The 23,410-nt window shown below is 44.5% G+C and overlaps 2 protein-coding genes across 2 annotated transcripts in view; one reads left to right on the forward strand and one right to left on the reverse strand.

The window, feature by feature from the left end:
• The first annotated feature begins 785 nt into the window (after positions 1–785).
• On the forward strand, positions 786–4,407 carry ABHD15 (abhydrolase domain containing 15). Its single transcript, XM_044248252.1, has 2 exons — positions 786–1,654; positions 3,669–4,407. The coding sequence occupies exons 1-2, from the start codon at positions 786–788 to the stop codon at positions 4,192–4,194; spliced, it is 1,395 nt and encodes a 464-aa protein (XP_044104187.1). The 3' UTR covers positions 4,195–4,407.
• Positions 4,408–11,325: 6,918 nt separating this feature from the next.
• Positions 11,326–23,410, reverse strand: part of TAOK1 (TAO kinase 1) — a 166,706-nt gene continuing 154,621 nt past the window's right edge. Inside the window, exon 20 of the mRNA XM_044248254.1 lies at positions 11,326–20,582. Coding sequence (XP_044104189.1) covers positions 20,121–20,582 — 462 coding nt within the window. The 3' untranslated portion in view covers positions 11,326–20,120. The remainder of the gene's footprint in view (positions 20,583–23,410) is intronic.

Below are 23,410 nucleotides of genomic sequence, written 5' to 3' on the forward strand. Positions count from 1 at the left end.
CCGGGGTGGGGGGCGGGTTCCGGACCGCGCGCTAATGCAGCGCCGGCAGCAAATCCGCTGTCGGACGGGACGCCGGCCCAACCCCCGCTGGCCCGGAGCCGGACCCCCCGCCCGGCGGTGCTCTAGTGTAGTTGAGAGCGCCCGCAGGGCCGAGACAAACACCGAGGTCAGAGAGCACGTCCGAGCCTGCGATGGGAGGAGCGGCTAGTTGCTCGGGCTGCAGCTGCAGCGGCCCGGCGGGAGCCAGAGAGCCCGCGCCGGGTGCTGGGGTTTATTCACTTCTTCCTTTTGCTACTTCTCAGCTGCGGCCCCTGAGGGCACAGCGACTCATCGTCTCCCCCCGCAGCTACACACCAAGCGGGGCCGACGGGAGGGGTCGGGGGGGTTGCTCTGATGCTTATCCCGTGCCCCGATCCTTGATCTCCGAGTGTCCCCACTCTCTGCCGCCAACACCCCACTCCTCGGCTCGCTGCCCTCCCCACTCCCTTCCGGCTCGCCGGCGCGTCCTCGCTCCCTTTTTGTGGCCTAGGCTCCTTTCACCTTCTGCTCCAGCTTGTCGCAATCGCTGTACAAAGGGCCTGGGGCGGGATTGGGGGCGGGCGAGGGGAGCCGGGCCCGAACTGGCTGCCTCTGCGGGGCCACGGCCAATCCGGAGCGCCCACCGCCCACCCCCACCCCCGCGCAGGAGAGCCCTGGGCAGCTGCCCGCGGCCGGGCGGAGTCGCCCGCAGAGTGGGGAGCTCGCCGAGGGGACTGCCCCGCCGCCTGCCGCCCTGCTACCTCGCCATGCCGCCGTGGGACGCCGCCCTCGCCCTGCTGGTGGCCGCGCTCGCCCTGCTTGGCCTGCTGGCCCCGCGGCTGCGGCGCGCCGTCGGAGCGAGGACTGTGCCGGCGGCCCGCGGCCAGGACCACGAGGAGGAGACGGACGGCGGAGGTGCCGCAGACCGGTTCAGCGACGGGCGGGAGCCACTGCCCGGCGGGTGCAGGCTCATCTGTAAACCGTCGGCGCTGGCTCAGTGCCTGCTGAGCGCCTTGCGACGCTCGGCAGCGCTGGAGCCGCGCCCGCGCTCCTGGCTCTGCGGACCCCACCTGCAGACCCTCTGCCACTTCGTGCTGCCCGTGGGGCCGGGGCCTGAGCTGGCCCGGGAGTACCTGCAGTTAGTGGACGACGGGCTGGTGGCCCTGGACTGGGTGGTGGGACCTTGTCCCCGGGGCCGGCGGGTCACCAACGCGGGAGGCCATCCCGCGGTGCTGCTAGTAATCCCCAATGCGTGGGGGCGCCTCACTCGCAACGTGCTCGGCCTCTGCCTGCTCGCTCTGGAGCGCGGCTACTACCCGGTCATCTTCCACCGCCGCGGCCACCACGGCTGCCCGCTGGTCAGCCCCCGGCTGCAGCCTTTCGGGGACCCGTCCGACCTCAAGGAGGCTGTCACTTACATCCGCTTCCGACACCCGGCGGCCCCTCTGTTCGCGGTGAGCGAGGGCTCGGGCTCCGCGCTCCTGCTGTCCTACCTGGGCGAGTGCGGCTCGTCCAGCTATGTGACCGGCGCCGCATGCATCTCGCCGGTGCTGCGCTGCCGCGAGTGGTTTGAGGCCGGCCTGCCCTGGCCCTACGAGCGGGGCTTCCTGCTCCTCCAGAAGATGGCCCTCAGCAGGTGGGTGACGGAGGCCGCAGACCGGCAAGGAAGTGGGGGGCGTAGGGGTCTTGGGCTGACGAAGAAACAGCCCTGCATGGTAGCGAATCACATAGGTTTAGGGCAATTTGGGCAGGGCTCTCCGCACACGCTTTCCGAAGCTATCCAAACCCACTAGACAGAACCAGGGAAACAGGTTTAAAGGCCATGGGCAGACTCAGCATCATTATGGTAGAACAGGGACACCTGCCCTGGGGCCCCATGGCCTCGTGTTAGCCCCAGAGTGTCCTAGCAACTGAGCACCTACCTGCCCCACCTGTAAGCAGAGGCAGCGGGAGACGTTTACCACGTTAACCCACGGCTTGTGGAATCAGCAAAGAGGGTTCTGGAAGCAATTAGGACTGATTGTCTGCCCAGAATGTTTCCTTATTAGCATCAGCGCCTAGAGGTGACAGGAATCAGAAATTTGGTGGTATGTGATTTATTAACATTCTCTGGATTTGCATATTCCTCGATATGGATCCAAAAATGTAAAGAATATGTCAACATACTTTAAAAAAATCTCCAAAAGGAGAGCAGTTCACCCCTAGGGTGACAGATGAGGCTTTGGCACTGAAGAGGCCGAGTGACATTCCCACAGCAAATGACCAGGCCTCAGCTTGCACTGCTGCCTTCCTAGGAGGTGGCAAAATGGGGTCAAAGACATTCAAGCAGAAAGTGTGGTGTGGCAGAAAGACCTGGGGTGTGCAGGCAGACTCACTTCAGTTCAAATCCTAACACTAAGTAGGTGCTCAAAAAGTGATGGCAATGGTAATTTCTCTTCCTCTCCTTGCCCTGTTTTGTTCTGAGACGGTCAAACCCTGAGCTCAACAACGGCCCCAGGAGCTGTCATGGCGGCCCAGAACTTCTGGGCCTCTGAGGCAAGGTGTTCTCCTTTGGCTTGATTGCCAGTTTCCATTCCCAAATAACAACCACCCTCCCCCTAACCCCCACCCAGTGCTGACTCAGGGCACCTGCTGGAGGATAAGGGGAGGGAAGCGGAGAGGAAATCTGGGCCTTTAGGGTCTGCCCTGCCTATAGAAGTTCGGGATGGAAAACTCAGGGCAAGCCTCTTTGGATGTTTGCTGGAGACACACATCCAGATTCAACTGGCTAAGTCTGGACTGATATGCCCAAAGCACTGAGCTGCCCATCCTGGCCTCCGCGTCAGGGTGCCAGGCTCTCGCCCCGGAGGTGTAAACAGCAGAAATGCCCCTCTTCCCCAGAGCGGTGGCTCTCAGGCTCCCATGTGGGAACTTACCCTGTAAAGTAATTATACTCCTGGCCGCTTCCTCAGCCCTTTCTAGGAATACCTGTACCACTGCTCAAGGTTTGCCTTTATCTGGACAGCATGTTAGCTTGTAAAAAATAGACTGATATAACCTGAAGAAAGATGTTAACAGTGGAAGGGGGGTGTCACCTGCTGGTTTGGATAGTTTGAGCCAGGGGGTTCTAGCAGGGCTTCAGGAGATGATGGTTCAGGGCAGGTTGCCTACAGAGGGTCAGGAGGAGAGCGGTCACAGTGGATCAGCTGCTGTGAAGTCACTTGCTGCCCCCAGGGTGAGGCAGGCAGGCCACGAATGCAGGCCTGGTAGGAACTGTGACACAGCACGAGGGAATCAATGCCCTAAGTGCCCGCCCATGTTGCCAGACCTTTCCATTTCCTTAGAGAACCCACTTGATGTGACACTTGATGTGACACCTCCAGGTTTTCAGTGATGACAGTGGTGCAACCGGGCCTGCTCAGTCTGAAGAGCATGTGACTCTTGATCTCAGGGTCGTGAGTTCAAGCCCTGCACTGGGCATAGAGTTCACTTAATAAAATCTTTAAATGATGACCATGAAACGGAAGTTTAAAAAAGTGTCATACGGCCAAAGGATGCCTCTGGGGCCAGAATCTGGCCTGTGGCCTCTGCTTCTGGCACGCCTGTTGTCAGTTCATTTCCTCATGCTTCCCTCTCTTTCCTACCCTCCCTGCCCCTCGGCGTGCTGCCAGGTATGCCTCGGCCCTGCAGGACGCCGTGGACACCCACAGGCTGTTCAGGAGCCGCTCCCTTCGAGAGTTTGAGGAGACCCTGTTCTGCCACACCAAGAGTTTCCCCATCAGCTGGGACACCTACTGGGACCACAACGATCCCCTCCGGGATGTGGACGAGGCCGCGGTGCCTGTGTTGTGTATCTCCAGTGCCGACGACCCCGTGTGCGGGCCCCCGGACCACTTTCTGCCCGCGGAACTCTTTCACAGCAACCCCTACTTTTTCCTCCTGCTCAGTCACCATGGAGGCCACTGCGGCTTCCTGCGCCAGGAGCCCTTGCCAGCCTGGAGCCACGAGGTCACCTTGGAGTACTTCCGGGCCTTGACTGAGTTCTTCAGAACGGAAGAGAGGATGAAAGGGCTGAGCAGGCACCGGGCTTCGTTCCTGGGGGGCCGGCGTCGCTGGGGGACCCTGCAGAAGAGAGAGGCCTCTCCCTCTTCCAGTCTGGAGGAGATCTTTAGCTGGAAGCGATCATACACGAGGTGAGGGCCTGCCTGAGAACAGAGCTGGGCGTGCAGAGTCCTGAACCAGCTGTGAGGACAGAAGGGGGGGCCAGCACTCTGGGGCCTTTGTGGCTGATTCGGCCCCCTCTCTTAGACTGGTCTGTGGAAGAAGGAACTTGCAGCAAGCTGGTGCTGAATTTACCCTGAGAACACTCCTGCCCCAGGCTTTGCTCAACACATTCCAGCGCTTCCTGGTCCGCAGCTGGGCTGTCACTGTCATGCTGTCCCGTCACCGACCTCATAAGCCAAAGAGGAGCCCCTTTGAGTCTATGGACTCTTGAGAAAATGCTCTGTGGCTAGCAAGGGCTCTAGAAAGAATGGGAGTATGTGCGTCATTGGAAAGCTCTGTCTCACATAAATCATCAGCTCTCTGACCCTGATTCTTGAGCCGGAGCCACTCAGTGTCGTGAGGACAGGATGTTTGTGTCTCAGTCCCACTTCCCTCCTTTGGTTCTGTGGCTGTGGCTCTCTGCTGACTTCAGAGCCGTAGGGCTGCGTCAGTCTTGCGTGAGTGTGGGAAAGGCGGCCGGGGCAGCGAGCGCTGGGCTGAGACTGGGCTGGTGAGGACGACAAGGTACAGAGAGCATGTGTCTGTCGTCTGGAAGGCTGAGGTCCCGTCTTTCAGACGAGTCCTGCAGGTCTCTGCTGGGCTGATCTGGGCCTTCAGGCTAGGACTTCAAGCCTAGGGAGATCTTCAGGATGATTTTAGGAAGAGGGAGTCCTCGAACACAGGGCCTGTCAGCCTCTCAGGCACACTGGCTGCTCCTCCAGGACCATTCCTGGGGATTACTCCAGAAAGTCCCAGCCAAAGGTGTTTTTCTCCTGCGATGCGGGCTTCTTCTAGGTGGTGAAGAGTATGAACCTGCTATCTGTGGTGTTTTCTGGTTCGTTGCCTTCTTCTCTGACACTACTACCAGCCTCTTCCCTTCCAGGGCCTGGAGAGACATCTGGGACCAGAGAAAACAAAAGTTCCAAGAGGTTGGCTAGCGCTTACTCAGTGATTTACGAATATTTCACATTACCACGCTTTTTCTGCTCCATTTATTCGAAAGGCCATCCGTGTCGATGTAGAAAAAGCTTCTTCCTGGAACTGGCCACTCACTGGTGGGTTTTATGGTGTTTGGTTTTATGAGGAATAATCCTGAAGATCAGAGTAAAGCAAAACATGCTACAGATTGATCCCCACATCCTGGTTTAAATTAGGCCATTAACAATATCATAGGACATCTAGTTGTATGTGTGGCTATGAACTTTGCCCCGAAGTTTTATTTTAATTTGTTATCAAGAAAGAAGACACCTGTTTTGACAGGAAGCCCCCTGCTGGCCTCAAGACAGCAAACCAGTTTTAAAGAGGAGAGAGGTTTATCAAAAGCCACGTCCTATGGCTCAGTATGAGGAATTCCAGGGACCATAATTTCAGATTTGGATCATCTTAGTCCGGCTGTGTTCTAGATCAAATTGGAAGAAACTCTGAACTATCCTAAAATCTCACCTGAGATGCAGAGGACACTCAATTATATCTGAGGCACATTATCCTGCCATGAAAAAAATCACTTCCCTCCTTCATTTCTTGCTCCCCTCCTCCACGTTCCCCATCTGATAGTCTTTCACCCTTTCTGAGCAGAAGTAACGAGGAACTGAAATCTAAAGCCATTCTGCTGCTCGGTTACAGCCCCTGGAGGGGGCTTGCTGAGGAAGAATTCCTTACATATCTGGCCACCACCTCCCTCCCCAGCATTTGGTACAGTAAGGATTTCAGTTAATTAGGGTGCTGCAGCTGCCCCGCCCCCCATGCAGGACCCCAGGATCATTCAGAACTGACTGCAAAATAGAGAGCAACCCAGTAGGTTTTAACCTGTTGGGGCTTATGGGGCCCCAAGGGCTGAGCTCTGGATTGTTCCTCTAGGCCAGATACCATGGGACTCTGGTTTTTTAAGGTAATAGCTTTTGGAGAAATTGTGGTTGGTTTTCTTATCCTTTTTTATAAGAAAGCAAGCCTGCAGGGGTGGGGCGTGGTTATATACACGTAACATTTTTCTTTCAGTGACAGCCCCAGCTTCATTCATTGCCTTGGACCCACAGCCCTAGTACCTAGACCCTAAGGTATTTCTCCTCTGTGTCCCCTGTGCCCCCTGTGCTTATAACCTGTCTCAGGAAGCCACTTCTTTCTCATCTTTCCAGTATTACTTTTTCAGCAAAATTTGCCAAGAATGTGCAGTTCCTGTTCAAGTAGCTTTGGGTGACCCTAAGTCTAACTGAAGGAATCGCCCGTATTCACAGCTGATCAGACAAAACCAGTGGGAAGAACCCCAGGCACACTATCCTGAGACAATATGTGACCTTTGAACAAAATCCCAAGTTATGCGTTTGAGGAAGCAAGAAACAACAAAATAAAACTAAGACCACCCAAAGAAGTACCACTGAGTTGGTTTTCCAGGTCTCTTAAGAGCCCTAAGAGATCCTCACAGGCCTCATTCACTTGCTTGCCTTCCTTTAAGTCTCTTCAGTATTCCTAACCACCTTCAAGTCTTTTTTTTTTTTTTTTAAGATTTTATTCATTTATTTGACAGACAGAGATCACAAGTAGGCAGAGAGGCAGACGGGGGGGGGGGGAAAGCAGGCTCCCTGCCGAGCAGAGAGCTGGATGCGGGGCTCGATCCCAGGACCTGAGCCGAAGGCAGAGGCTTTAACCCACTGAGCCACCCAGGCGCCCCAAACCACCTTCAAGTCTTTTTTTTTTTTAAGATTTTATTTATTTATTTGACAGGCAGAGATCACAAGTAGTCAGAGAGGCAGGCAGAGAGAGAGGGGGAAGCAGGCTCCCCGCTGAGCAGAGAGCCCGATGTGGGGCTCAATCCCAGGACCCTGGGATCACAACCCGAGCCGAAGGCAGAGGCTTTAACTCACTGAGCCACCCAGGCACCCCCCACCTTCAAGTCTTAAGAGATAAAAGCAGCAGCAGCCCCCAAAACACAATGGCTTGGAGGACTTATGATGGAGTCCTCTGTCTCCCCCACTGGATCAGAATGCAGGAAGCAAGGACTGCCTCTGAAGGCTTCTGATCTCTAAGACCTAACACTGTGCTTGCTATAACTTCATTCTCCTAAGAGGGTTAGTATTTTATGTTCTTTATACATCGGTTTCTAGGGTGGCTTGGCCAGAGACGACAGTATGCAGAACGAAGCCCCAAATCCTCACTTTGAGGAGATACCATCTCTGTTTTGAGTGAAGGTATCCTTCCTACGACTTGAGTAGTTATTAAAAAAAAAAAAAAAAAAAAAAAGGCCTTGACACAGGAAGTATCAGTTTGGCTTTATAGTTAACCTCAAAATTACCCCAGAGTCAGAAGCTCCTCTCTACTTATCTTCCAGCCAGACCGCAGATCTTCTGTCAGCCAGCCATCCCTGGTAATGCCCAGGTATCTTCCTTTAGAAATGAAGTTTAGCATGAATTCCTCTCCCTGCTTAAATAAGCAGATACAATTGGCCACTTGGGTAGAATTTGGTAACAATGCCAATGAGTATTTGTGATTCTTTCACAACCCACGAAGGATGGCATCAGAAATCTTCCCTAGTTCTCATCACTGGCAGAGACGAGATTGAGAAGTTATACACAGAGAGTGCCTGGAGACGGAGTGAAGACCTCAGGAAGCAGAAATTCCCACGTCACTGATAGGACACGCAAGCTTAACTGCTTAACCGCTGTTTGGCACACATCACGGTGTGGACGTATGCCAGGAAATAAGGGTGTCCTAAATGAGTTTTCTTTTCTTTTGTTTTTTCAAGTAAGCTCTATGCCAAGAGTCACATACTCTCCTGACTGAGCCAGCCAGGCACCCCAAGGTTGGCCTAGATTAGGTAGAAGTTCTCTTCTCATTTGGGGTGAACCAAAATAATGCAGATGAGCTTGGTCTATTATAAAGACTTTTGGTTGGCTTGAGGATCAAGATCACAGACCTGATCCAGATTCTGGGAGTTGGGAAATGACATAAGATTTTAATGAAAATTGGGGCACCTGGGTGGCTCAGTGGGTTAAAGCCCCTGGCTTCAGCTCCGGTCATGGTCCCAGGGTCCAGGGATCGAGCCCCACATGGGGCTCTCTGCCCGGCGGGGAGCCTGCTTTCCTCCTCTCTCTCTGCCTGCCTCTCTGCCTACTTGTGATCTCTCTCTCTGTCAAATAAATAAAATCTTAAAAAAAAAAGATTTTAATGAAAACAACCTTGCTAAAGTGATCAGAGGATGTTTTAAAATGTCCAGGAAGAACTAAGAGTTTGAAGGAAAACTCTTAAAAGGCACTATCAAAAATAAATGTCTCTAGCCCCTCCACCTCCAGCCTTCTTGTGTAATGAGGTAATACCCTAGTACTTACCACTAGTGTGGTTGAAAAAAACTTCTCTCCAACTTGTTTGCTTCTGAATAATAAATCGAATCGCAGTCTCCCTGCAACAGTGGAATGTCATTATTTTTTAAATCTCCAGAAAACAAAGGCACTGTTTGTCTTCTGAAGTCCTCTGTGTACTGAGCTATACATGCTTACCTGCCTGCAGAGTGAACAGAGCCTCCCTGTACATTCTCTATTCACTGGCCGTTGCTTCACTTCTGTACATCTAGCTTTGTGTCTCCCCACGATAACCAGTGGCAGCTCTGTTTAATCAACAACCAGGCCTCCTGTTCTGGGCTAATAATTTCCCAGCAAGCTCAAAATTCCCTGATCATCAGTGGTACCCACATAGAGATATTTTCCACTGAGCAATTAGTAATTTGGGCATTGAATACAGAGTACTTAAGTAGCTTGGAGATGTGGGTTCCAGTTTCTACTTTATCTGTGACCTGTGTGTCTTTTGGAAAGTTATTTTACAAGTTGTTTCATATGAAAAGACTGAGACTATAAATAGGCCTTAATTTTTAAAGGATTATTTATTTATTTGACAGAGAGAGAGAGAGATCACAAGTAGGCAGAGAGGCAGGCAGGGAGAGGGAGAAGCAGGCTCCCTGCTGAGCAGAGAGCCCAGATGCGGGGTTCGATCCGAGATCATGACCTGTGCCGAAGGCAGATGCTTTAACCCACTGAGCCACCCAAGTGCCCCAGACCCTAATTAAAAAAAAAAAGAAAAAGAAAAAAGATTATTTTAGAGAGTGGAGAATGTGGGGGTGGTGGTGGAGGGGGTATAGAGGAAGGAGAGAGACTCCCCACTGAGTGGGGAGCCCAACATGGGGCTCAATCTCAGGACCCGGAGATCATGACCCGAGCTGCAATTAAGAGGACGCTAACCGACTGAGTCACCCAGGCGTCCCAATAGGCCTTAATTTAGGATATCTGTTAGAATATGATGAAATAGTAAAAGTAGGTGAGATCCCATTCTTTAAGTCTACTTAGTTTATCAACTGGAACTCAAAAGATAAGGTGGCATCTGCTTTCAGATCAAAATGTATTTTCCAATTCTTATAAGGCCAAGAAGTTCCAGTCATTCCACTGCAAATTTGGGAAGGGCCTACATGAGCTGGGTCCTGGTTGTCCAGTTGAGGGCAGACTCACCCCACCCCCTTCTCAAACACGTGTACACATACACATACTCAATAACCTTGTTGTAGCTAACAGGGCTCACACTGGTTCATCTGTTCTGCTGGCCAAAACCCATTTTCCTAGTTCTTAGAAATGATGGTCAGAGAAGACATGGCTTTCAAATCTCACCATTATTAGTGATGCGGCTAAAGACCAGAACCCAAACCAGTGTTGTTTATGCCATACTTTGCCTTCTCCTAATCCCATCACTGGCTGACATGACAGTAAATAATGCCCATTTTAGACTTCATAATGTAAAGGATGGTAACAAAAGGGGAAAGAATTTGTCTCCCAAGCTGCTCTAGTACTCACCTCTGTGGGGAAGCCATGCATATTGATCTAAAAATGCAAGTTGTTTATTGCATAGTCCCAACGCCCTCTTCAACTTTGTCTCCCTCTACTATTAAGAACACGTATTTGCAGATATAGTAGCAATTAAAGTCACTCTACAACACATAGAGGAAAACACTGTCCTGCAGCTGCTTCTTTGAGATGTAAGTGATAGCACGGGTTTATCACCACTGGGGCTGTGAAGCTGCCAAATGCTGTGGCAAACTTTTATTTATATTCAAATATTTTACAGTCAGGATAGGCTTTGACCCCTAATTTAACTCCAAGTACCTTTGATGCATTTAGACAATGACAAATTAAACATTTGCTTTGGATTGTTAATAGGGGATACAGGCTTAGAAGTACAAGTTTTACCATACTTTCCTTCCATGATAGTCCAAATGTAGGGACAAAGCAGAAAGAAATCTTGTTTCTTAAACCTTTTTTGAGTTGCTGCAAATTGAAGGTAGGATGTTGGAAAGGCTGGCGATAGGCAATGTGGGATCTAATCTTGGCTCTCCCACCTGGCTGCTTAACCCAAGCAAATTACACTACATAACATGTTAATCTCAAAATAGCTCAATATCACACTAGGAGTTAAAAAGCTATGTTAAAAAGTTAAAAGTGCTTTTCCAGAAAATATTCTATTCAATAAAATAGGCAGTACTTTTTTTCAAAATGACACTTAAAAACTTTCCCAATTAAAAAAACATTAAACTCCCTCTCCCCAAATCAGCCTTCTTACAAAAATAGTCACTTTAACCGTGTTTTAAGCAATGGGCCTAGATTAGTATTTGTCCCATACAGGGGCAGAAAGGATGATGATTTTCAAATCATCAAAAGGTGAGACCACCTTGTGAAGTTTTTACAAGGTTCAGGAACTGCATACACTCCCGTATCCATGCGTGCAGAAGAAGCTGGAGTTCTACAGACGAGAACACTGGTCTTACTGAAGAACTTGCATCAAACCACTAGAACCTAAAGTAGAATCACCTCACACCTCCCAACACAACAGGCCACTTCATTTTCTGGGCAGAGTTTGAGGCAATTAGGCTAGAGGGTTCATGTTCACATCAGGGACTCTACTCTTACCCGTACCTTACACACTTCTGTAATAACGCCAACATCCAGTATAGTGCCTGAGACTATCCAACAGTCACTTAATTGAAATATACTTTATTATTGAAATAAAATTACTTAAAAAAGCTGAACAGACACTCTGTGTACTAAAATTACTTTATTACAGTTGATTTTTTTAAACATTTCCTTTGCTATGATACAAAGGATACTTACAAACAAAATATTACATATGACCTTGTTTTCGCTCTTATGTCTGACAACTTGGTAACAGCTTTAAATGCACAATCTATACAATTAATACAGGTTATATATGAACTATAAGGTATGTTGAACCAGAAGAATACTGACAATATACTGTACAATAAGCCTTACCAGTTAGTGCTGCGGACCATTTCTACCAAAAGGAAAATGCACATCTGTACAGTCACCTTTACCAGCTGGCGCTGACAGTGAGGGAGAGGCTTCTTCCCCATTGCAACCCTTGATAAGCCTCCACTGTGGGCGTCTGTTTGGTCCGAAAATTGAGAGGACTGTGTGTATTTAAAATTAGTCATTGGTAAAGTGGCAGAACATCACTTTCAACATGATAATCTCTCACACCAAAATATCAGTCCTAGTTTTAAAAGACCACAAGTCCTTTGTGTACCACAAAAACCCTACAGGCTCAAGGGCTTTGGGAGATGAGAAGATGAAGGCTGCCAAAAAAGGAGGCAAGAAACCAAGACAAAATCTAGGTCTTGCAAAATCGTCATTTTTCCCTTCACCAAAGGGAACTAGAAATGTACAAATTCATTGATGAACCTCAATGATAACGTATCAGTTTAGCTGATAACCCTCATTTTATCTGGACCCCTGACTTGTGGGAATAACTGAAAGAGATTGTGAATAATACATACCACTTTTAGAAAAGAACTTCTTGCTTAGTTGAAATATTCCCTTCAGCCACCAAAGCTGGTCCTGGGCTAGTACAGGTGTGCATTCATCTCTCAATGGTCTACTCAGAAATGATAAGGTTACAGCTTTTTTTCTTTTCTTTTTTCTTTTTTAAATAAAAAAAGCAATTGACTGAAGCATTTTTTTTCTTTAGGTAAATAGCAAAAATAAAAATAAAAACCAACCCTGGCATTTGCACAAATAATGCAAATGGAGCGATATGGCCTTTAAGGTAAGGGGTTAGTAGAAAGGAAGAGAGAAGTGAAGAAAATTCAAAGAAAACAATGTATTAACTTTTCTTTTTAAAAATTTCTACAATACATGTGCAAAAAAATCATGCTGGTTGAGGAAAACAAAGGGAAATGAGTATATAAAACTAAAAACATAAATAATATGTTTGGATGACTGGTGAAAGCAGAAACCAACCTGGGTTACAAAAAGGATTATACATTCAAGATGCTCTTAAACCCAGTGGGATAACTTATGTTAAAACTGTGTTAATAGTTAACGTTAAAAATCTCAAGTTTGTTTTTAAATCTTCACAATACAAGCAAAGCTGTTTTAAAATATACACTATACATATTTCTCAAAGTCTCTCCAACCTCATTAATGCGCATTAGGCTATCTTTTTCATATACTAGAACAAGGGGGTTCTGAAAGCTAGATTGCTCAGAGTAACCCATCCATTATTTAAATGTCTTAAGTTTTAAATGGGTTAAAAATTTTAGCAGACTTACATAAATAGGATTTAGCAACACAAGTGTTAATTTAAAAAACTCTAAAGCATTTACAAATTATCTGGTTGGAATTGTCTGGGAAAGTTATGTGCACTATTACTTTAAAATGTTATATACATCAGACCATTGCTTTTGTAAAAATCTCTAAAAGATAAAAAACAAAACTAAGTAAATTTGGAGAATTAACCTATTCTAAACTAGCAGAGAAGGATCATAAAAGGAAAGGTAAAATCAGAACAAAATTGTATTCTAATAATCCCACATATCCTCTCCACTTGGATTTTGCCCTATGAAACCACCTGCAACTCCTATTAGGCTCATATATCAAGTGTCAAGATAATGTGGTAAAATATATCTTGTCAGATAAATTACTGGCCTCAAGTGGATTTCTTTTTTTTTTTTTTTAATTTTTCCACCTTGTATCTCTGGCTTGGATTATTTTAGAACACATATATGGTGGGGCACTGTAAGTAGGCACAATTCCCATTTAATGTGGAATAAAAGGTGTAACACATAAAATGTTGGGGAGAAGGGGTGGTGTTTCTCTGATATTATGAAACGCAAGGAAGTACATTTGGAATGGGCACCAAAAAAGAGCTATCTGGCAACACACCAGGGGCAGCCAACATCTTAATAAACTAAACACAGTTGTCTATGACAAAAAGGGGGTTAGAAGGGTTTCAGGACCCCCAACCCCTGTTTGATATGTGCCAAACAGTCACATGGACCAGCCAGAATCTGAAAACATTAAGCAATTACATCTTTAAATCACATAATTCACTCCATGACCATGTGCAATTTATAATAACAATAATGTTCATGCTGAGGCAATGTATTTGAGGGCTCAGAAGAAGCAAAATGTGCCACTGAGAGAAACCTGTTCCCACATGACTGGTCTTCATGCTTTCAAGTGGCCCTAATACATCTTTGAAGCTAAGCCAAGCCATGCAAAAGCAAAGAATACACACTTTTGTTAACAGCGGTATCTCATTTCTAAAACTCCACCGACCTCAGGGTTGCCACTGAAACACAGGAGTACTGAATGCACACAAAAGAGGGCTCACGGATTTTTAAAAATGCATTTCCCTCGTCTGTGTTTACCAGCCTTTCACACCTTAGGCTACAAGGCATTTCAGAGAAAGGTTTAGTGGGGATAATGACAAAGGAACATATGTAATTCTGGAAATAGGAAAAATGCCTCAGAAACGGGATCAATGTGCCAGCAGTTAGCATAGTTCATTTCCTTTGAAAATTCAGCTACAGAGCCCAATAAACAGTTCCAAGCCATAATGTTATCACCTGCATAATTTACATAAACATTAAAACTCTTGCACTTTATAGACAAAACACACGTCTGTAAACATGGCCACTGGGGGAGGGAGGCTCCCTACCTCATTCATGATTGAAAACATGTAATCATTATATTAAATAAAATGACTTTGCTTCAAAAGATGTAAAACCTGACCAATGATTAAGCTTCATTTTCCCCTGTTTAACAACATTTAAGCATTAATTCTAAAAATGTCCCCTAGGATGGTTTCAGGATTAAATGCTAGGACCACAACTGGCAATGACATCAACTCCTCTCTAGCTGGCACAGACTTATAAACTTTAGTACAAAAACAAAAAAATACAGAAACTAGGTCAATTTGTTAGCTACATATTTACAGATAATTACATGATTTTTCACTCATAATTGCTAAAAAACTATGAGTGAAAAGGAAACTGTGCAGGCTGAATTACCCGTACTTTGGGGGGAATCCGTGGGCATCAAGACACCCTTTTCATTCATTCAGAAGTCTCATCTTCTCTCCACTTTTTCATGGCAAACTACCTACAGATGTCCAGGTTGGTACACCCAGTGGGCATCCTGTTTCAGAGAGGATTAACTTTTTTCTCTATTAAAGAAGAATCTCTCGCATATTTAAAATCAAAAAATAAACCCGAAGCAATCAGAAAGACACATACATACACACACAAAAAAATCTCTGAAACTTCAAAAAGGATTGCTGGGAAACAAGTGAACAGTGATGGTGACATAGTAAGTGGCTCCCCAGTTTTAATTCTCTGCCTTTATTTTCTTTAAAGGGTATCTATTTTTGGGTGGATGGGAGGGAAGTGCAAGTTTAAGAAACCCACAACAGGCAGATAAGGTGCATACTAATTTATATTTTCTTACAATCTGAAAGCTATCATTAAGCCAAATGGGTTTTCTTCCCTTGTGTGAGTGAAATTTTGGAAATCTGAATATAAACGAGGGAAAAATTAGTCAACATGACTTTAAGGAGGCTACCAGAATTCAGTAGAAAATATAAATGTACATTAACGGAAGAGTTCTCAGCTTCACTTTCTTGCTCTAGACAGTGTTTAAATAAAACTTACTTCCTTACAAATTAATAGTCATTTCCAATGTAGACCTATTGTGGTGATTTCATAAAAGTGCAGACAACATAACCACACACACAGCAAAATAGACTTCAATCAGTAGTCCTTGCATACAAGAGGCAAGTCTGCTAAGTGTACAGCACAGTCTTCATGAGGATGGGAAATTTCCAGTTCTTAACTAGGAGTGAGTGAGTGCCTTCTCAAAGGCAATGCTACAACCTGGTTGTGGGCACTATCACGTTAGATAAGGGAAAAACAAAACAGAGAGAATTCATTTCTCTTTAATAATGATCTGTATTTTGGTAAGCAGCTCAAAAATGACAGCCCGAGTTTTGGCTTTGTTCCTTAGAGAAGGTAGTTCTCTAAGAAACAAGAACCTCTTCTTCCACCGTTAATAGGAGATTCACACTTATATATGCCTTAAATATATTACTTTCTGACTCAAATACACACTAAACACTTCACATTGTGAGCATGGGACAGAATGCAGGACCATATAAACCTCCCAGGAAAGGCTTGCTGTGTTGGGCCAAATCTGTGCTTAATAGCAGTGGCTCAGAAGGGCTGGAAGGTGCACGAAGAACTTACTATTAGCAAGCAAGAGGAGGCAGATCAAGGGAGAAAGCCCCACACCAATACCATATCCTTCTCTCCCAGTGGCCATTTCCTGTTGATCTCACAGTTTAGGAGAACCTTAGATGCTTTAGCAGTAATTCCTTTCTTGGCTGTTTCAGTCCTTAGCAAAATTTATAAGTATTAGTATCAGCGGAGTAAAAAGAGTAAGAGGATCAATGGCATCGCTCCTAAAAATCACGTTTAGATTGCGCACATGGAGACTGTGACTTCCTGGTTCTTTTCATCATCTTTGCAGAGGAATCACCACCAGTGTTTTGAACTTCCACGGTTCATTTCTCTCTGCATTACTTATCTTTTATTGCGTCACAACACAAACTCACAGAAACACTGACTGGCTCCTTCCCCAGAAATATTTTACTGGATTGTAACTTATGGTTCCACATTTACTTAACTTTCTTACCACCCACACAAGTGCTAAGAAGGGAGTAAAAAAGAAAAGATTGCATCTAATGATCACCTTCTCATAAATATCAACCCAGCATACTCATTCTTAAGAAACACATGCATTCTTGCCTTAACTGAGGACTGAAGTAACAAACAAAATAACAGAACCTTAAGTGCCCTGATGGAAATGTACAGTATGAGTTACATCCACCTATCTACACACACATACAGACACTCATATGTATATACAATATATACATACAAATGATAATAGCTATACCAAAATGTGCATATTTAACACAGTTTTAAAAAGCCAGTAGATCATGGTATAATACAATTTATTTCCACTAGTGAATGGCACACATGGAGAAATGCAAAGGAGGTGTTTCAAGTACAATATTTTTCACAGGTGAAAATAAACAGTATTATTCCAGTGTCCAACACAATGTATTCTATAAAAGTTTAAAATGCCAGACATTTAGTACTTAAAGTAGTAGAAAGTTACTAAAGTCTGCCTTATGGTCTGAAAAAAATACTCATAGAGTTTTCAATTTTTGGATAGAGGGTGAGGAAAAATAGGAGGAAGTGTCAAGGACAGTTTTAGTGTACTCAATGGTCTTGACTTAAGTCTAGGCAGCTGAAAATCATGACTATGCTATAAAGTTCAATTCACCAAAAAATCCTTGGCATTGGGTACCAAGCATATTATACCTGTGGGGGTGGTTCAAACGCAGTACTATTCATCTCTAGGCACAGAAATGACTAAAAAGAATGGCAGCTCTAAATAAAAGTTATATTAACACATTTTTCAGCTAACATTATCTGTATCAATGAAAATACTTTCGAATACTATAATTTGGGGTTAGAGCAAAGTTTAATAAGAACAGAGAAAGTATGTGCAAAAGGAAGGGAACCCAATTAGCAATAATATATTTCAAAGTATGAGGTTGTGCATTTTTAAAATGCTAACTTTAAAAAAAGGAGAGACAGTGAACACAAGAAACATTTTACTGCCAAGTTCTGGATACCAGATATAGCATTGCAACTTTCTGATATGCTGGACAAATTTCCCATACTTTTTATTTTCTTAAATACATATATACCAAGTGAACACCAACACTGGGGAGGAGGTAGTATTAATTTGATCAAATGTTGACATTTGTACACCGATTCAGAAAGTGCCTGCTTCTTTCTCTAGGATCTCTCAAAACCTTTCCAATTTTTCTGCTACAAGCTTTGCTCTTTGATGATTCCTACCATATATGAGATTCCTCAGAAGTTAGATCTTACAAACACACACAAACCAATTAATTGGAATTATTTTTGCAAACTATAAATATTTTAATTAAAATTAACTTAATGGAATAATCCAGTATAGTCATGACCTACATGTAAAACTGGTTGCCACACAAATCAAGATACAAAGCCCTACTAGATAGACATTTGGAGTCAGTATTCAATCACAATTTTACAAGTATATATGAACTCAGTAACTGAATTTGACTAACTCAAGTCCACAAGTAGACTTTAACATGTATCACTGGTAGTGATTTTAGAGAGTTATGTATACAAAATTGATTTGTTCCCCTAATGCACCCCTCTAGTACAGATGGGCCAGCCTGAATAGTTTTTTTAAAAGGTATCAAATTCCATCACATTTTTGGACATTTAATTAATTTTTAAAAACCTCTCCTATCATTTTCCTCCAAACAGGTACATTTCTCAATTTGTTAGAAATACTGTATATTTCAATGCAAAAAAAGATATTGAGAAAATTAAAAGCCCCTTTCATTAGATAGGACAGGTGCATGTTATGTTCACTTAAAAACTGGTAATCTTCAACATGGCCAAAAGGGCAATGTATCAAGTACTACCCGAAACACTGCCTACAACTGAGTGTGAATTCTACTGTTATCTTGGTTTTAAAAAGATTTACATTAAAATATTAATTTTTCTTCCAGTTACCTTTAAATGAAATGCCAGAAACACCTAGAGGGGATTCATGGAGATTAAGCTGACTTACGTGGGGAAGACTTAAATTTGGCTGACAAAACCAAGATTTCAACAGTGATAGATTACTGTTTGGTCATTAGTCAGGTCTAGGTGAAGAGTACCATTGAGAGGGACTTGCAGAATTCTAACTTGGAGCCCTCTGACCACATGAAAAGTAGGACCCAGAGTTAGCAGCAAGGGTTCTTCAAGACAACTGGGGAGGGAGCAGGACAATAACTCGTAAGAAACGCTGATCGCACTGGAAAGGACATTTTTTTCCTTCAAGTCATACTCATAGCTCCTTACCCACCTTCAACTCAGTTTCCACACTGGCTGTGGAATACCAAGTAACATCTGACTTTTAGCACTGGGCTGATCCTTCATTGCAAAACACAAAACAAAACAAAATATGCCCCTCTCTGGGAAAAAAGTTAGCTTTTGTTAAGAGATTCCCTGACCACTATAACTTAACCTTTTTTTTTTTTCTTTTTTAATTTGCCAAACTTGCTAGTTCCTTTTCAGTAGTACTTTAGCACTGAGGCTAGAGACTTCTGGAAGTGGTGTTTCCTATTGTGTGATGTTAACATGATGCCACATGGTCACTAAGTCTCAAGGAACTAGAAGTTTGTAAAGTATTGCAGCAACAAAAACAGCCAGGAAAAAAAAAAAAAAAAAAAAAGGACCTGCACATGCAGCAAAATCTACAGTGGTGATGAGGATTAGTCAGCAGCTGGTCAAGTCATTGGCTCAGTGACTCCTGGTTCACTATGGCAACTGCAAATTTAAATAATTGGCTATTCTACTTGTAAACAGGAAATCCCATAAGCCAAAGGGGGGGGTAATCAAATTATGTCTTTGTAGTGTGATGAGAATTCCAATGGATGGCAGTTTGCAAATATGGCATCATTCAAATGCCTCTGGCATTTGACTTGTATTGGCTACATGTCTTTGTTTCCATACAAAGTAAAAGTACTGTCTGGGGTCTTGGGAGTTACAGAGCTTAGCTAGGATGAGATATCACAGTATAAGCAACAAAACGTTAGAATATATAGGCTTCATCTCCTCACTCTGCTGCTGAACATACCCACCACATGAACTTTCAAGGGCCTCTCTCACCCTCTGGTCTCCTCCCCTTTGAAGGCTCACAGGTTTGTTGATACAATTCCCACATAACTCAGTGATCTCTTGAACACCTCCATCTCACCATGCCACAAAGAAGGCACAATTGAACGGACAAAACGATAAACAAAAACTGACAAACCTATGCACCACTCAGAAAAAGAACTAAGTTGTTTTCTACTCTCTGAAAAAGTCAATGCAACCCTTTAGTGTTCATGGATTTCCACTTTTTTTACTCCAAATGAGGCTGAGAAGTCAGACCAATTTAATAAAGAAAATACACTGATGAGGGGATACAGGTGTGTTTCCATAATCACTTGTTTCAGCATATGCTGCCTGCTGTGAGTGGCTCATGAGAATCTGGGGTATGCAGACAGGCTTTCCATCTTTTCCCAAATTTCTTAGGCTATAGTTGCCCCAAAGTGATGACTCAAGCCACTATGCTGCATTCTATTTTTTCCATGTTCAGTAAATACCCTCAATCTAGCCAATCCTTTTACATACACACATCAATTCCCCTTTTCAATTTTTTTCCAAAAGTTAAAAAACAAAACAAAACCCGGCAGCCAAATACTATGACATCCCAATTAGTAAACACAAACCAGAATGCTTTACAAAAATGAATGAAATATACCATATGCACTCAGCTCCCACACTGTAGTACCCAAGTGAGGAGGCTGCTGTGATGATGTCTGTAGGCAGTTTCTTTTGGCAGACAGCTCCAGCGGAATTGCCACTCTCAATTATTAAGTTATGTATAAGACATGTGTGACCCATTGGATATTTGTGAAGTGACACTCGTGCTTCTGCTCATGCCCTGCTCTGTCCGTCCCCCAGAAGCTGTCCGCCTCAGAGCCTGAGGGCTATTGCGGACTCCCATACTGCTACCTCGGGGTACCCCTTGCATTGGCCCTGAAGGGTGACCCCATGGCTGGGGTCCACCTTGCATTGGATGGCCCCAAGCTTGTGGTGGGCCACCCATGGGATGACCCCAGTGAGGTCCTGGACCTCCAGTAGGATTGTGAGACCAACCAGAAGCTCCCGGGTAGCTGTGGCTAAATGCCTCAGGGGAGAGATTGGAAAGGACCATGTTACTAAAACCTAGTCTCATGCTTTCAGAGTCAAAAGCCTCAATTTCTCTGGCTTGACGTTCCAGCAGACTTCGTATTCGTTCTGTGCGTTCATTCTGCAAAGCCAACATCTCTTCTTCAATCTGTTTGGGGTTGGGGGAAAGAAGCAAAAAGAAAGCTGATATATTTTTAAAGATCTATAAACTAAGGAAGCAATAATAACTCAGCTTTGAAGTGAATCAAAAAAAGGTTCACTTTGCTACTTTATGGATGTACATTTATTTATTTATTTTTTTAAGATTTTATTTATTTATTTGACAGATGGAGATCACAAGCAGGCAGAGAGGGAGGCAGAGAAAGAGAGGGGAGGAAGCAGGCTCCCCGTCGAGCAGAGAGCCCGACGTGGGGCTTGATCCGACACTGGGACCATGACCTGAACCGAAGGCAGAGGCTTCAACCCACTGAGCCACCCAGGCGCCCCTATGGATGTACATTTAAAAACTGAACTGGGAGGGCACCTGGATGGCTCAGTCTGAAAAGCATGCAACTTTTTTTTTTTTTTTTTTTTTAAGAGGGACAGAGAGATAAAGAGAGGGGCAGAAAGAGAATCTTTAGTAGTCTACACCTAGCACATGGCTCAATCTCACAACCCTGAGGTCATGACCTGAGCTGAAATCAAGAGTTCCAGCCCCATATCGGGTACAGAAATTACTTAAAAATAAATATAAACTTTCTAAAAATTCTATTAGAACACTTAAATGTCCTGTAGGAACAGGACATGATTTATTTATATTTTTTAAATGTGCACAATCAGGGGTGCCTGGGTGGCTCACTTGGCTAAATGTCTGCCTTTGGCTCAGGTCGGGATCCTTGGAAGAAGCCCCGAACAGGCTCCTGGCTCAGCAGGGCATCTACCAATCCCTCTGCCCTTCCCCTTTGCTTGAGCTCTCTCTCTCTCTCTCTCCCTCGAAAGAAATAAAATCTTTAAAAAAAAAAAAAAAGGATCAAATCACGTTCTTTTTAAAAATTAAATCAGACGACTTTATTTTTCATTTGACTGTAGTTGGTTGTTACATTAGTTTCAGGTAAAATTAAGCTCTTTTTTTTAAAGTAGGTTCCAAACACAACACGGGGTTTGAATTCATGACCCTGAATTAAGGTCACGTGCTGTACCGACTGCAAAGGCAGGAGTGTCTGGCTGATTGGTACAACATGTGACTCTTGATTCCAGGATCATGAGTTCAAGCCTCATACTGGGTATAAAGCCTACTTAAAAACAAAAACAAAAACAAAAACGGGGGGGGGGGTAGGTTGGGGTACCAGGTGATGGGTATTATAGAAGGCACGGATTGCATGGAGCACCGGGTGTGGTGAAAAAATAATGAATACTGTTTTTCTGAAAATAAATAAATTGGAAAAAAAAAAGGCAGCGGTAATAACCTCTGCTGAAGTAATAAATCAAGGCAATTATGATCAATGGCGACTAAATCTATTAGGTAAAAAGTTGAATGAAAAGGAAAATGGGCGGGACGCCTGGGTGGCTCAGTTGGTTGGACGACTGCCTTCGGCTCAGGGCGTGATCCTTGAGTCCCGGGATCGAGTCCCGCATCAGGCTCCCAGCTCCATGGGGAGTCTGCTTCGCTCTCTGACCTTCTCCTCGCTCGTGCTCTCTCTCACTGCCTCTCTCTCTCAAATAAATAAATAAAATCTTTTAAAAAAAAAAAAATTAAAAAAAAAAAAAAAAGAAAAGGAAAATGGGGAACTAGCCTTATCAGACATCCCATAATATCACTCTAATAAATATGAGGGGCACCTGGTGGCACAGTCGGTTGAGCATTTGACTCCTGGGTTTTGGCTTAGGCCGTGGTCTCAGGGTTATGAGATCCAGCCCTGTAGTGGGCTCTGTGCTTAATATGAAGTCTCCTTGGGATTCTCTCTCCCTCTTTCCCTCCCAGTCGTGCTCTATCTCTCTAAATAATAAAAAAAAAATCTTAAAGTAACTATGGTACTAGTGTGAAATAGGCAATTAGTAAAAGAGAAAGAGAAGGAAGATCTCAGTTTGTAGGCATTTATTAGAGAGAGCACAAGTGGGGGAGGGGCAGAGGGAGAGGGAGAAAGAGACTCCCTGGTGAGCAGGGAGCCCAAAACAGGGCTTTATCTATCCCAGGACCCTGAGATGATGACCTGATCTGAAGGCAGATGCTCGACTGACTGAGTTACCCAGGCACCTCAGTTTGGAGGCTTTCAGTGCAAGACAAAAGCAGTAATTAATTTAAGGGGAGAAACAAACAGTGCAAGCACATTTGGCCAACACCTAGAAGAAAATGAGAATGGAACTCTATCTTACACCACATTCCAGATAGACCAAAACCTGAAAACAAACAAAAAACTAAAAAGTTTTCATCGAAAAGTTAGGAGATTCTGTGTAGCTAAAAATTCATAGCTGGACAGCCATCAAAATCAGTTCTGGAAAACTGGAAGTATTACAAAAAAATAAATATAGTTGACTGTATATAATTTTTATTTTATTTATTTATTTATTTTAAAAAGATTTTATTTATTTATTTGACAGAGAGGGAGATATCACAAGTAGGAAGAGAGGCAGGCAGAGAGAGAGAGAAGAGGAAGGCGGCTCCCTGCTGAGCAGAAAGCCCGATGTGGGGCTTGATCCCAGGACTCTGGGATCATGACCTGAGCCGAAGGCAGAGGCTTAAACCACTGATCTACCCAGGTGCACCTAATTTTTTAAATATTAAGAAATAGAAAATGAAAGACAAAGTTGGAGAACTTTATGGATGATAAGATTGACAAAACTTGAACCCACTGATCAATATTAATAGCACTTAAAATTGGGATAGTTAGACATTGTGTGTCTCTTGATGTGATGCAAAAGGAAGTAAACTATAACCCTTATGAACATTCCCTGCAAAATTTTTTTGAAATAAAAAGTTTAATCTAAATATAATCATGC

The sequence above is a fragment of the Neovison vison genome, chromosome 5 (assembly GCF_020171115.1).
Source record: "Neovison vison isolate M4711 chromosome 5, ASM_NN_V1, whole genome shotgun sequence".
Classification (NCBI taxonomy): Eukaryota; Metazoa; Chordata; class Mammalia; order Carnivora; family Mustelidae; genus Neogale; species Neogale vison.

Coding starts and splice junctions, on each gene's coding strand:
- ABHD15 (XM_044248252.1), top strand. CDS start 786: ATGCCGCCGTGGGACGCCGCCCTCGCCCTGCTGGTGGCCGCGCTCGCC. Junction 1,655..3,668: donor CAGAAGATGGCCCTCAGCAG/GTGGGTGACGGA, acceptor GCGTGCTGCCAG/GTATGCCTCGGCCCTGCAGG.